The 14,474-nt window shown below is 53.1% G+C and overlaps 1 protein-coding gene across 2 annotated transcripts in view; it reads right to left on the bottom strand.

Annotated features, from left to right (window-relative positions):
• The window catches only part of Lrrc8a (leucine rich repeat containing 8 VRAC subunit A), a 33,113-nt gene that overhangs the window by 6,057 nt on the left and 12,582 nt on the right, over positions 1 to 14,474 (bottom strand). For both annotated transcript variants that reach the window (XM_042681037.1, XM_042681038.1), the window contains one exon: positions 834 to 2,998. In XM_042681037.1, the coding sequence (XP_042536971.1) occupies positions 834 to 2,990 (2,157 nt within the window). In that variant the 5' untranslated portion in view covers positions 2,991 to 2,998. The remainder of the gene's footprint in view (positions 1 to 833; positions 2,999 to 14,474) is intronic.

The following is a 14,474-nucleotide window of genomic DNA, read 5'->3' as shown; positions in this document are numbered from 1 at the left end:
ACCCCCAATAGACCGAGTGTCTTCCTCCATGCCAGCCTGCCGTGATCTTCCTGCCTACAGTTTCCCCTGGGAAGGCAGGTGGTGACAAGCCAGCAACCATCTCAGGCCATCTCTGCCCATCACTGCCCAGACAGAGAGGGCTAGGGGGAGTGAGGGATGCCGGGAGATGGAGGGGGCTCTGCCTTTACCTCAGCCAGCTCAGGCCATAGGGACAGAACCCAGATGGGCCCCTTGGCTTCCAATCCAAACTGAGGGAGGAAACAAGCTCCAGGCTAAGTCCTGCCTCTCCCTGCCGCCCCCCCCCCCCCAGCCCTGAGAGAGAAGCCTGGGTCTTGTACCTGCTGCCCAAGAGGAACCGGGCTCAAGGTCACCTTGGGGATAGACCTGGCCCACCCACACCACCTCTGCTGAGAAATCCATAGCATTTGTAACACAGGCAGGTTCCTACCCCAGGGATAAGATTCTCGTTCAGCCCATCTGGGATGGGATCTGGGAGTCTGTTTTTTGTTTGTTTTTTTTTGGGTCTGGTAGTGGGGCCTGAACTCTGGACCTGAGCGCTGTCCCTCAGCTCTTCAGCTCAAGGCTAGCGCTCTACCAATTGAGCCATAGCGTCACTTCCAGCTTTTTTCTTTTTGCTTGTGTGGTGCTGGGGAATTGAACCCAGGGCCTCAGGCATGCAAAACAAGCGCTCTACCACTGAGCCACCTTCCCAGCCCTGGGATCTGGGAGTCTGAAACTGAAAAAAGCACCAGGTTCCGGGTGAGGACTACAATCAAATCCTCTCTATTCTGAGACACTGGGCCCCTGGGCCCTGCTGTGTGAGGGCCACTCACCCGATTGGCTGTGACAGCCAGATTCTGGAGGTTCTGCAGGAGGCCGATGTCAGCGGGGAGGAAGGTCAGGTTGTTGTGGCTGAGGTCCAGGTAGCGCAGCTTGCGACAGTAGAAGAGCTGGGTGGGGATCTTCTCGATCTTGTTGCGGTTTAGATAGAGGCGCTCCAGGTTGGTAAGGTTGCCGATCTGGATGGGGATGTAGGCGATGTGGTTGTACCACAGCTTAAGGCAGGTGAGACGGTGCAGGTGCTGGAAGCTGATGATCTCCTCAATGGTCTTCAGGTTGTTGTCCTTGAGGTCGATCTCCTGCAGGTTGTGCAGGCTGAAGATGGAGTGGGGGATGCGCTCCAGGTCGCAGCGGATCAGCTCCAGCTCGGTCAGGTTCACCATCTTCTTGAGGCTGTTGAGGACGATGAGCTTGGTGCCCTCGTTGTTGATGGACAGCTTCTGCAGGTGCACACCCACGTCCGTGACCACCTGGGGCAGCTTGCTCAGGTTGCTCTTGAGGCGCAGCACCTTGAGGCGCTTGAGCTCCCGCAGCCCGTCAATGACGATGTAGCGGTTGTTCTCCGCGCTCAGGTTGCCTGTCAGGTGCAGTTCCTCTAGCGTCTTGAGGCTGTAGATCCACAGCGGGATCTCCTTGATGTCGGTGAACTTGATGTGCAGTGCCCGCAGGTTCTCCCGAAGGAAGGCCAGGGCCGGAGCCTCGATCTTAGCAGCCGTGTGGTACAGCCACAGCTCCTTGAGGCCCGTGAGCTGGGCAATGCTGGGTGGGATGGTCACGTCGGGGATGAGCTCCAGCTTCAGGACCTCCAGCTCGACCAGGTCGAACACAGTGTCAGGGATGCCGCTGAGCATGAACAGGTGCAGCTCCAGCTTGTCCTGGGCATTCTTGGTGAGCCGCTGCCGCAGCTTGTCCAGGGTCCACTCGTTGTTGAGGTTCAGCTGCCGCAGCTTGTTCTCACTCACTTCTGACAGGAAGACGGCGAAGCGCTTGGAGTAGAGTGGGTCGTACTGGTCGATGAGGTGCAGCATGAAGGCGAAGTCGTTCTTGACGTCGGGGATGTCACTATAGCTGCTCTCCTCCCGGATCGACTCAAACGAGTACTTCTTGAGCGAGCGCCGCAGCATCCACCACAGTGTGTACATGCAGATGAGGCCGTAGAAGATGACCAGGCTGATGTAGAAGGACGCTAGGATCTTGAAGAGTGTGGCCAGAGGATGGGCGCAGCGGTAGGTGCGGTAGCCCGTCAGGCTCTCGATGTCCACGGTGCAGTCCACGTCAAACTTGATGTTGTGCACGTAGTAGACAGTGTAGCAGATGATGAGGATGAACTTGATCACTTTGATGATGGTCTGCCGCATGTACAGGCGGTACACGATGTCGCCCTCCTCCACGTGCGTCCGGAACTTCTTCACCTTCTCAAACAGTGCCTTGGCCTGCTCCCCCTCCTTCTTGTCCAGCACACCCGTCTCAGAGCGGTCCACGATGCCCTGCTCAATCCTCGACTTGGTCCGCTGAAGCATGGGCACAGTGGCCTCCACGTCCTCGCTCACGGTCGAGGACTTCTTGTCCATGGAACCGTTCATCTTGCTGAAGGCCGGCTTGGGGTCGCTCTCCTCCACCACGGTCTCGGACAGGGCCCTCGTGGTCCAAGGCGAATCAAAGCACTTGAGCAGGATAGACACAAAGTGCTCCAGCTTCGAGCTGGTGCGTGGGAACTTGAACCAGAAGTTGCTACAGGCCAGGAAGATGAGCGTGTGCAGCAGTACGAGGTAGGGGAAGTACTTGGCAAACCAGTGCAGGCGGTTCTCATAGCACACAGCGTCCACGTAGTTGTACTGGTGGCGGTCCAGGTCGTACTTGATGCCCGTGGGACCTGTGTCGGGGCCTGGCAGGATTGTGGAGTTGGGATAGGTGGGCTCCGGACTGGGGGCCGCCCAGCCCCGGAATGAGTCATTGCAGGAGTCCCTGGTGACCCATTTACAAGGCAGGCAGATCATCTTGTCCTGTGTGACCTGCAGCGTCCCGCCAAAGACAGCGATCATGAGCATGACAATGGAGATGTAGTCGGTGAACACGTCCCACCACGGCTTCAGGATCCGGTAAGCGGGCTGCGTGTCCGCAAAGTAGCGGAGCTCTGTCACGGGAATCATGTTTCAACCTGCAAGGCACCCACAGGAGGGGATTATTGGGAGGGGCCTTGGCGTTCCTGCCATCTGAGGATCAGCAGAAGGAAACAATGAAAAATTCCTCCATCATCCACACACTCCCATCTTACATCACTTGGTCACTCCAAGGTGACCACCAGATGACTCTGGAAACCACGTGGCCAAGGGTGGGCTGGGAAACCACCCCAGGGGAGGTGGCAGCCTCTCTGATTAAAAGACAGGAAAAGGGTGCCTGGGGAAGGCAGGGCTGGTGCTGACACAGCCTCCCCCTCCCCCTCCTGCATTCCACTCAGGGCATGTGGGAATTCGGGGGGGGGGGGGGGAGGGGGGCTGGAATATCCATGGACCAATCACACAGACCAAAGGAGTCTGGGTAAAACTCGGAGCCTGGGAACCAGCCACAGAGAAACTGCAGCAATCGCCAAAAGGGATTTGTACAGCTAGAGGAAAGCATAGCTTACAAACTACATGTGTGCAAGTTCACTCCTGTAATCCTAGCTACCTGGGAGGCTAAGATCAAGAGGATCACATTTAAAGCCAGCTAGGGCAAAACAACCTCTGTGAGGCTTCATCTCCAAAATAACCAGCAAAGGGCCAAAAGCAGAGCTGACAGCTTGACTCAAGGGGTAAAGCACCAATCAAGTAAACAAACTGAGTAATCGTAAGGCACTGAGTTCAAATCTCAGTACCATCAAAATACAAAAGTTTGCAAGACCAAGAGTCAACCAAAAGCAGAGTGCCGTGGATCTTGAAGAGCGCAGTGGTGTGCTTCTCTATCCCAGCCACCCCAGGGGCTAAGGTCAGGAGGACCACAGTTCCAGGCTAGTCTGGGCAGAAAAGTTCAAGAGACTCCATTTCAATGGCTCAAGAAGCTGGGCATGGTGGGATGACAGTTTCCTAGCAACAACAGTGAGCATAAAAGAATCGTGACCAAAGCACACATGTGGGGGAAAAAAGATCCAATCTCCAAATAAGCACTACAAAAAAAGAGCTAAAGTACAGCTCAGCTGTAGAGTGCCTACCTAGCAAGTGTGAAGTCCTGAGTTCAAACCTCAGTATTGCCCCACAAACCCTCTTCTGTGTGGGTATGTTGTATGTGTGGGTATAACTGTGGGGTGCTGGGAAGCGGGGCTGCTCACACACAGCAAGAGATCCTTTGGGGCGCATGAGGAGGACAGGGGAATGAGGGAGATGACAGGCACCCTGGCCCTTCTCTGCAATGACCTGGAAACACAGCCGGCAGATTTTCCCCTGTGGAATACAATCTGGCCAGACTCACGAGGCACCTGGGAATCTGGTTTTTAACACATGACTTCAGTGACTCTAATGATTAGAAGCCACATTCGGGAAATGCAGCCGATGTCACACAAAAGGCTGTACCCAGCCAAGTGAGGCTGGGTGTGGGGGGCCTACCCTTGGCCTACATGGCCACCCTTCTAAACAAGAGGGGAAACATGTCATTCAGTGCTTGCTGGAGCACATTTGGAAGAGGGAAAAAAAAAAAGAGATCTAAATAAGAAAGGCAGAGTAAATCCACCCCAGGGCTACCCACTGTGACCTTTCCACTAAGTAATAATTGTCCTGACCTTTCTATGCATTTTAAAAGTAAAAACTGAAGCTCACTACCAGTGGCTCAAACCTGTAATCCTAGCTGCTCAGGAGACTAAGATCTGAAGATTGGGGTTCATAGGCAGCCAGGGGCTGGATGCCAGTGGCTCACCCCTGTAATCTTAGCCATTCAGGAGGCTGAGATCTGAGGATCATGGTTTAAAGCCAGCCCAGGCAGGTAAGTCCCTGAGACTCTTTTTTTTTTTTTTTTTGTCGGTCGTGGGGCTTGAACTCTGGGCCTGGGAGCTGTCCCTCAGCTCTTCAGCTCAAGGCGAGCGCTCTACCACTTGAGCTACAGCGCCACTTCCAGTTTTCTGGTGGTTTATTGGAGATAGGACTCTCCACGGTCTTTCCTGCCCGGGCTGGCTTTGAACCTCGATCCTCAGATCTCAGCCTCCTGAGTAGCTAGGATTACAGGCGTGAGCCACCAGCGCCCGGCTCTCTGAGACTCTTATCTCCAATAAACCACTAGAAAACTGGAAGTGGAGCTGTAGCTCAAGTGGTAGAGCGCTCGCCTTGAGCTGAAGAGCTGAGGGACAGCTCCCAGGCCCAGAGTTCAAGCCCCACGACCGACAAAAAAAAAAAAAAAAAGAGTCTCAGGGACTTACCTGCCTGGGCTGGCTTTGAACCTCGATCCTCAGATCTCAGCCTCCTGAGTAGCTAGGATTACAGGCGTGAGCCACCAGCGCCCGGCTCTCTGAGACTCTTATCTCCAATAAACCACTAGAAAACTGGAAGTGGAGCTGTGGCTCAAGTGGTAGAGTGCTCGCCTTGAGCTGAAGAGCGCAGGGACAGTGCCCAAGCCCAGAGTTCAAGCCCCACGACTGACCAAAAAAAAAAAGGCAGCCAGGGCAGGAAAGACAGAGAAAATCTTTTTTTTTTTTTTTTTCCGGTCGTGGGGTTTGAACTCTGGGCCTGGGCATTGTCCCTCAGCTCTTCAGCTCAAGGCTAGTGCTCTACCACTTGAGCTACAGCGCCACTTCCGGTTTTCTGGTGGTTTATTGGAGATAGGAGTCTCACGGTCTCTCCTGCCCGGGCTGGCTTTGAACCGCGATCCTCAGATTTCAGCCTCCTGAGTAGCTAGGATTACAGGCGTGAGCCACCAGCGCCCGGCTAAGACAGAGAAATTCTTATCTCCAATTAACCAACAGAAAGCCAGAAGCAGAGCTGTGGCTAGAGTGGTACAGTGCTAGCCTTAAGCAAAAGAGCTCAGGGACAGCACCCAGGACCTGAGTTCAAACCCCAGGACCAGCACACATACACACAAAATTGTCCAGATGATAGTAATGGCTATGTATCATGCCTATAATCTTAGTTACTTAGGAGGCTGAGATGTGAGGATTGAGGTTCAAAGCCATCCAGGACAGACAAATCCTCAAGACTCTTATCTCCAATTAACCAACAAAAATGCTGGACTAGAGACATGGTTCAAGTGATGGAGCACCAACCTTGAGTAAAAAAACAAACAAAAAAAAACAACAAAAGCTGAGCAAGTACACGAGGCTCTGAATTCGAGTCCTAATACCACCACAAAAAAATAAGGAAAAAATGTGCTTTTACTTTACATCTTATTTCCTAGCTTAGAAATCTAGATTTTGGACCAAATCATTTTAAGTACCCAAGTGCTAATTAGCTGTATCTATTTCTATTTCTCCTGGGAGAGGGACAGGTGCCAGGGGAAGGGACAGTCTGCCTTCGCGTCAGTGCTGGTAGTGTTGCTCATGGCACTTCTAACAAATCCTTCCTGGCAGGAACTGTCTACAGAGTGCTTGGGCCCATGCCGCAGGGGTGCACGGACAGGTGGCAGCCCAGGCCCTGTGTGAGGGAGGTGGCAAGGAGGCATTTAGTAGAGGTGGCAGTGGTTGCAGCGGTGCTGAAGGCCTAGACAGGTACCAGGCACCAGGCAGGCCCCTCCTGTGAAGGCTCCCACAGAATTCCTGACCCCTCTGGGCAAGACTTCCTTAGCCCCATTCCATAGATGGGGAAACAAAGGCTCAAGGAGGGGGGACTCATCACCCAAGACCACAACTACTGAGTGGCTGGGCTCAGGTTCCCATGGCAGTCCCTCCCTCAGGTGGTACCTGATACGGGTGATGTCGAATGTAATCAGGATACAGGGGTCCAGCTTCCACCGGACACCCCCGGGTTCCCAGGATCAGGTCAGCCCAGGGCCAGCAGACACCGCCACCCATCCTGGGCCGGCAGCCACCTGGGGTGAGTCCTCCTATTGAGGCCTGGACTCAGGAAGGCCCCGGCCCTCTAATGACCAACTGGCTCAACACACCACCCACACGCCTGGGAGAGAGGCACACAGTGGGTGCGGGGCCTCTGAGTCACACCGCTGGCCATCGCTGTGGGCTCCGGGAGGCCTGGTCCAGGGCCGCAGCCTGCCCCAGGAAAGCTGGAGACAGGCAAGAGCAGAGCGGCAGCCTTTTGGGCGTGGAGTGTTCTGACAGGCAGGATGTGGCTTTCCTCCTACCATCCTCCCCTGGCTGTGTAGCAGGTGTCAGTGGGTGGAGAATGGCCAGCCCTTTGCACAGGAGCGGCCTGAGCCCTGCTGCTCAGGGCCAGGGCCCTGCTGCACAGCCCCACTGTGCAGGTGAGGAAGCCTGGAGTTCCACGAGGTAGACCACCCCTAAGGTAGAAAGCAGTCCTTCCAGGTTGGGAAGGTGGCTTAGAGGTAGAGTGCTTGCCTAGCATGCATGAAGCCCTGGGTTCTATTCCTCAGTACTACTAGTCAGAAAAAGCCAGAAGTGGAGCTGTGGCTCAAGTGGTAGAATGCTAGCCTTGAGCAAAAGGAGCTCAGGGACAGCGCCCACACCCTGAGTTCAAGGCCCAGGACTGGAGCAAAAAAAAAAAAAAAGGAAGGAAAGAAGGAAGGAAGGAAGGAAGGAAGGAATCCTTCCCACTCAGCTGCGGCTCCTTCCCCATCATAAAGCATACCCTCACCTCTGTCAGCTCTCGTCTAGGTTCTAAGGCGGCAATAGAATTGACCAAGCAGGTTGGGAAGGTGGCTCAGTGGTAGAGTGCTTGTCTAGCATACATGAAGCCCTGGGTTCCATTCCTCAGTACCACATAAACAGAAAAAGATGTAAGTGGTGCTGTTTCTCAAGTGGTAGAGTACTAGCCTTCAAAAGAAGCACAGGGCTGGATGCTGGTAGCTCACGCCTGTAATCCTAGCTACTCAGGAGGCTGAGATCTGAGGAACGAGGTTTGAAGCCAGCTGGGGCAGGGAAGTCCATAAGAGTCTTATCTCCAATTAACCGCCTTTAAAACGCAGAAGTAGAGGGGCTGGGAAGGTGGCTCAGTGGTAGAGCGCTTGCCTTGCATGCCTGAGGCCCTGGGTTCGATTCCTCAGCACCACATAAGTAAAAAAGAAAAACGCCGGAAGTGGCGCTGTGGCTCAAGTGGTAGAGTGCTAGCCTTGAGCTGAAGAGCTGAGGGACAGCGCCCAGGCCCAGAGTTCAGGCCCCACGACAGGACCAAAAAAAACCAAAAAACAAAAAACCACAGAAGTGGAGCTCTGGCTCAAGTGGTAGAGCACTAGCACTGAGCAAAAAAGCTCAGGGGTAGCACCCAGGCCGAGTTCAAGGCCAGGACCAGCACACATACATAAACGTGTCCAAGGTGCCTAGCCCCTTAGGGTCCTCAGTCAGAGTGGATGCGAGCGGAGGAGGATGTGGGATCCGGAGGCAGAGCCTGCCGCTGATTAGTGCTAAGAAAGTTCAGGGCTGGAGTCCAGCAGGAGCCTCACCCAGCTTGAGCCAGACTGCCCTGAGGGGTGACCATCACCCCCCAGCACACCCCCACTGCATCCTCACCTGCTGTGAGACTCTGGACCACAGCCCTCTCCTGAGGGGGTCTCGGGGGAGGTGACTCCGCCAGGAGGTGGTGCAGGTCCAATTGCTTGAAGTCTACAGAATGTAAGTGCCTTTACAGCAACTGGTGCTGGGGGTGGGTGGCCAGGGTAGGCTGGTACAGCTGCCCTACACTTCCACCTTGCCTGGGCCAGGCCAGTGCGCCTAGAGCACAATGTTCCCAAAGGCTGTAAAGAGGAGCCCGGGCTGGGCAGGGGACCTGGGTGTGGTGGGGTGGCAGTTTCAGGTGGCTAATGGCTTGGGTATGGCTACCAAATGTGGCCCCTCCCTTCCTCTCCCCTCCCCTGCCTTGGGGAGGGCCAAGGGTGCTCAGGTGCAGGGCCTGTCTAGGAAGGGGTGACTGAGATGACTAAGCACCTCAGTTAGCGCAGCTCCTCCCTCCAGACTGCGACTCAGGGGCCCATCATCACCTCCACAACAGGCCAGGGGGCTGCGTTTTTAACTGTTTTCTACCTACTCCCAATTTTCCATTTTCCCACAACTCAGCGTCCTCGTGGCATTAAGCATATCACAATGTTGCATCACCATTGGCACAGGCTCTACAGGCTCTTCCTCTCCTGAGCTAACACTGTGCTGGAGACCCCAGCCCCTTCCCCCTCCCCCCGGCGCACCTCCCCTCCCCCTCACTGTGAACCTGACTCCCTGGCGTCATACAATGCCTGGTCCTCACTGTTGAGCGCTGCTTGCTTAACTGTCTTTAATGTACATCCACACTGTAGCGCATTTCAGAAGTTCTTTCTTTTGCTGGGCACTAGGGGCTCACACCTGTAATTCTCCTTACTCAGGAGGCCAAGAGTGGAGGATCCTGGCCAATCCAGACAGGAAAGTCTGTGAGACTCTTATCTTCAATTAGCCACCAAAATAATCCCCAAGTAAAACTGTAGCTCAAGCTGGGTGCCATGGTGGCTCACACCTGTAATCCTAGTTACTCACGAGTCTGAGAGCTGAGGATCATGTGGTTCAAAGTCAGCCAGGGCAGGAATGTCTGTGAGACTCTGATTTCCACTCAACCACCAGAAAACTGGACGTGGGACAGTGGCTCAAGCAGTAGAGCATTCACCTTGAGCTGAAGAGCTAAGGGACAGCGCCCAGGCCCAGAGTTTAAGTCCCAGTACCAGAATGCATGCACACACATATACACACACACATATATGCACAGAATCTTTCTAAGGCTAAATAGTACTCTCAAGTGTCTTTTCACACAATGAGGCTCAGGAGAAGTCATTTGGCGAACTTCACTGCCTGTTAGTGACAGGAATAACCTCAGAAGCAGGATTTGAAGTAGGACCCAGACAAGCTGCCCCCTCTGCCCCCACTGGACCAGTGAGCCCACAGACCAGATGTCCTTATACAACTGGCTGTCCCTGTCCCTGCATAGCCAGGTGGGATGGGAAAGCCCCCGAGGGAAGGAGCAGGGTCTTTCTCACTAGAACAAAGTGTCCCACAGGCCTGGCACCTGTCCCCTCACTGAGCTCAGCCCTCCACAGTTGGCACAGGCTGCCATACATGTGGATATCTCATCTCCTTTTTTTGGGGGGGAGAGGGTTTGAACTCTGGGCCTGGGCACTGTCCCTTAGCTTTTCAGCTTAAGGCGAGTGCTCTACCACTTGAGCCACAGCGTCACTTCTGGTTTTCTGGTGGTTAAGTGGAAATCAGAGTCTCATGGGGACTTACCTGCTCGGGCTGGCTTTGAACTGCAAACCTCAGATCTCAGCCTAAGTAGCTAGGATTACAGGAGTGAGCCACCAGCACTCAGCTAGGATATCTCATCTCTTGAGGAGCTCTGTTCCAGGGCCTCAGAGTCCTGTTTGGAAGGGAGCAGAAAATCTGTCCTTGGCCAGGCGCCGGTGGTTCAGGCCTGTAACCCTAGCTACTCAAGAGGCTGAGATCCGAGCATGCCAGCCTGGGCAGGAAAGTCTATGAGATTCTTATTTCCAATAAACCACTCAGAAAACTGGAAGTGACAATGTGGCTCAAGTGGTAGGACACTAGCTTTGAGTTGAAGAGCTGAGGGACAGCGTCCAGGCCCAGAGTTCAAGCCCCACAACTGACCAAGAAAAAATATTTGTCAGTGATGTACCTAAATTATATAAAACATAAATCTAAGCCAGGGACTGGTGGCTCACTTCCATCATCGTGGCTGAGGAGGCCAAGATCTGAGAATCACAATTCAGAGACCGTGCAGGCAGAAAAGTCCGTGAGACTCTTATCTCCAATTAACCAACAGAAAACTGGAAGTGGTGCTGTGGCTCAAAGTGGTAGAGTGTCAGCCTTAGGCAAAAAGAGCTCAGGGACAGCGCCCAGGCCTTGAGTTCAAGCCCTACAACAGACAAAAAAAAAGAAAAAGTGAAACTAAGGCCCGTGGGGCGGCAGCTCCACTCTGTTCCAGACTAGTGTCCTCCTGAGCCCCCTCCTGAGCAGCCCCGCCCTCCTCACCACCCCTGCAGGGGAGAGGGAGGGAGAGGCACTACCCAGGCGCCAGGACGCCCTCCCCAGCACTCTGGTTTCCCCACCTGAGCATGGGCATGGTGCAAATGCCCTGTGGAGCGGTCAGGACTGTCCTGGGTGAATGGAGAGCAAGTCCCATACAGTGTGCTGGGGGCTGAGAGGACGAGTAGCCAGGACAGCCGGCACCCGCCTCTCACGAGCAGTGTGGCCTTGGGCAGGTAACTTCACCTTTTGGGAGCTTAGAGGCCCTCCAGTCCAATGTGCAGTATTCAACACTCCCCAGCGCCCGGTTCAGGGCCTGAGCCTGAGGTGTGAAGAAGCAAGAGGTGGAGAACAAAAATGAATCCTGACCCCACGCCATCCCAGAACAGGCCTGGTCTCACTCTTGGTGAGTGAGTGAGTGAAAAGTGTGTGCGAACCAGGTGGGCATGGTGGCGCAAGCCTGTAATCTAGCTACTTGAGATGCAGACACTGGGAGATCAGAGTTGGAGGCCGGCTCCACCATCAAAGTTCTCACGACTCCTCTGTCTCTCTCCCAATGGCTGTCACTGGCAGTGACACAGGGAAGCACAAATAGGAGAAGGACAGCCCAGGCTGGCCTGAGTATAAAGTGAAACCCTACCTCAAGCATGACCAAGGCATAAAGGGGATGGAGGTATGACTCGAAGGATGGTGTGCCTGCCTAGCAGGTGTGAGACCGAATTCAATCCCTGGCACATGCGCACACACACACACAAAAGTAAAAAGAAAGAAAAAATCAAAGTGCATGGGAGAGGAGGAAGGAAACAGAAGCAAGCAAGCCACCCGGACGCCTGGCGGAGAGACAGGAGGGGCCGGGCACAGCAGCGGGAAAGAGACTAGCGTAGAGCAGGACCTGTGCAGCAGGTGACGCAGCTCTTGGTCAACTGCCCTGTGGAGAGGCTGAGAGCAGAATTCTAATAAGTCAGGAGCCTGTTGCTAAGCCATCAACCAACATCTCCTACACCATGGGGAGGCCTCTCCAATGGAGAACAAGAGGCAGAGACTTAAAATGGAAGCTTGGACCTTTCACCAGCATGATGCATTATCTTCATGATTAAAAACTTATTTTAGCCGGGAGCCAGTGGCTCACATCTAGGAGGATAAGATTCTGAGGACATGGTTCAAAGCCAGTCCAAGCAGGGAAGTCTGTGAGACTCTTATCTCCAATAAACCACTGGAAAACTAGAAGTGGTGCTGTGGCTCAAGCAGTAGAGTGCTTGCTTTAAGCTGAAGAACTGAGGGACAGTGCCCAGTACCAGAGTTCAAGTAACAAAAAACCGGGCTGGGAAGGTGGCTCAGTGGTAAGAGTGCTTGTCTTGCAAGCATGAGGCCCTGGGTTCGATTCCTTAGCACCACATAAGCAGAAAAAGCCAGAAGTAGCACTGTAGCTCAGGTGGTAGAGCACTAGCCTTGAGCTGAAGAGCTTAGGGACAGCGCCCAGGCCCAGAGTCCAGGCCCCATGACCAACAAAAACAAAAAACAAAAAACCAAAACCATGAACTATGGCAATAAGTATCAATATTGATAAACCCCAAAACAAGCTGTACAGTGATACACACAGTATCAGCTTTTTGTACCATACATACCCAAGTACAAAGAACCAAGTCCTAGCCAGGCACTGGTAGCTCACACCTATTATCCTAGCTACTCAGGAGGCTGAGATCTAAGGATAACAGTTCAAAGCCAGCCTGGGCAGGAAAGTCTATGAGACTCTTATCTCCAATTAACCACCAGAAAACTGGAAGTGGTGCTGTGGCTCAAGTGGTAGAGGGTTCACCTTGAGCTGAAGAGCTGAGGGACAGTGCCTAGGCCGAGTTTTAAGCCCCACAACCAAAAAAAAAAAAGCACCGGAGGCTGGGAAGATGGCTCAGTGGTAGACTGCTTGCCTTGTATGCATGAGGCCCTCAGTTCGATTCCTCAGCACTACGTAAGCAGAAAAAAACAGAAGTGGGGCTGAGGCTCAAGTGGTAGAGTGCTAGTCTACAGCTGAAGAGCTGAGGGACAGCACCCAGGTCCAGAGTTCAGGCCCCACAACCGACAAAAAAAAAAAACCAAAGTACCAACTCCTCTCCAAAAGTCCTCAAGCCAACAAAAGGATTTACTTTAGGGCAAGAAGAAAACTCTGTGTGTGTGTGTGTGTGTGTATACATGTGTGTGTGCATGCACATGCATATGTCTGCAATAATTACCGCAGAACAAAGCTTGGTCTTTACATATCTCTAAACTATTCCATCATACAAAACTATTAAAACAGGGGCTGGGAAGGTGGTTCAGTGGTAGAATACTTGTCTTGCATGCATGAGGCTCTGGGTTTGATTGATTCCTCAGCACCACCTAAGCAGAAAAAGCTGGCAGTGGTGCTGTGGCTCAAGAAGTAGATGCTAGCCTTGAGCTGAAGAGCTGAGGGACAGCACCCAGGCCCAGAGTTTAAGCCCCACAACCAACAAAAACAACAACAAAAAAAACTCTTGAAACAATCATGAGCCAGGAGCTGGTGGCTCACTCCTGTAATTCTAGCCACTCAGGAGGTTGAGATCTGAGGATCATGGTTCAAAGCTAGCAGGGCAGGAAAATCTGTGAGACTCTTCTCTCCAATTAACTACCAGAAGTGGAACTGTAGCTCAAAGTGGAAGAGCACTAGCCTTGAGCAAAAGAGCTCAGGGACAGCACCCAGGCCCTGAGTTCAAGCTCACAACTGACCAAATTAAAAAAAAAAATTATGAATCTTCTTTTTTTTTTTTTTGGTGATGGTATTAGGGTGTGAACTCAGGGCCTGAGCATGATCCCTTAGTTTTTTCACCCAACTCTGGTGCTCTACCACTTGAGCCGCAATTCCAGTGGTGGCTTTTTGTGGGTTAATTGGAGATAAGAGTCTCACAGACTTTCCTACCTGGGCTAGCTTTGAGCTGTGATCCTCAGAAGTCAGCCTCCTGAGTAGCTAGGATGACAAGTGTGAGCTACCATCACACCATCATGGATTCTGACCCGTAAGTGATTGGTCCTCTCCCCATCTTTACACCTGCAGCAGCAGCTACTGTGTGAGTGACCTGGGCCGCAGACGCACCTCCTCCCTCCAGCCTGTCCACACCTCTCCTGAGGACACTGTGGAACTTAAGTTAGCCTTTTGCCTGATTCTGCCCAGGGCGCAGGAAGAGGCAGGAACACCGAGACAAGGGACAAACTATTCCTGTAGGCTGCACAGACATGTAGGGAGACACAGAACAGGATCTTGCAGCAGACCTGGGCATCCATATCCCAGAGAGGAGCAAATGAATGGCTAGAAGAGCCCCATTCTCCTGTTGGTTGCAGGTGGGTCTGGGGGGAAGGCGAACAATATGGGCTCTGGAGTAGGGGGACAAATCAGTTCAAATTCAGCCATATATGAAAAAAATTCTGTGACCACAGGCAAGTTTAGCCCAGGCCTCTGCTTCCTCTCGCCTCCCAGACTTCTTTATTGAGATGACATAAATTTCACAGTACTGTGGTGTATTATACTTAGCTAAAGTCACAAACA

This window comes from Dipodomys spectabilis, unplaced genomic scaffold (genome assembly GCF_019054845.1).
Source record: "Dipodomys spectabilis isolate Male_0828 unplaced genomic scaffold, ASM1905484v1 ptg000067l, whole genome shotgun sequence".
In the NCBI taxonomy this organism is placed as follows: Eukaryota; Metazoa; Chordata; class Mammalia; order Rodentia; family Heteromyidae; genus Dipodomys; species Dipodomys spectabilis.
Note: the sequence above shows the minus strand (reverse complement) of the source record. Positions and strands in the feature narration are given on the sequence as shown.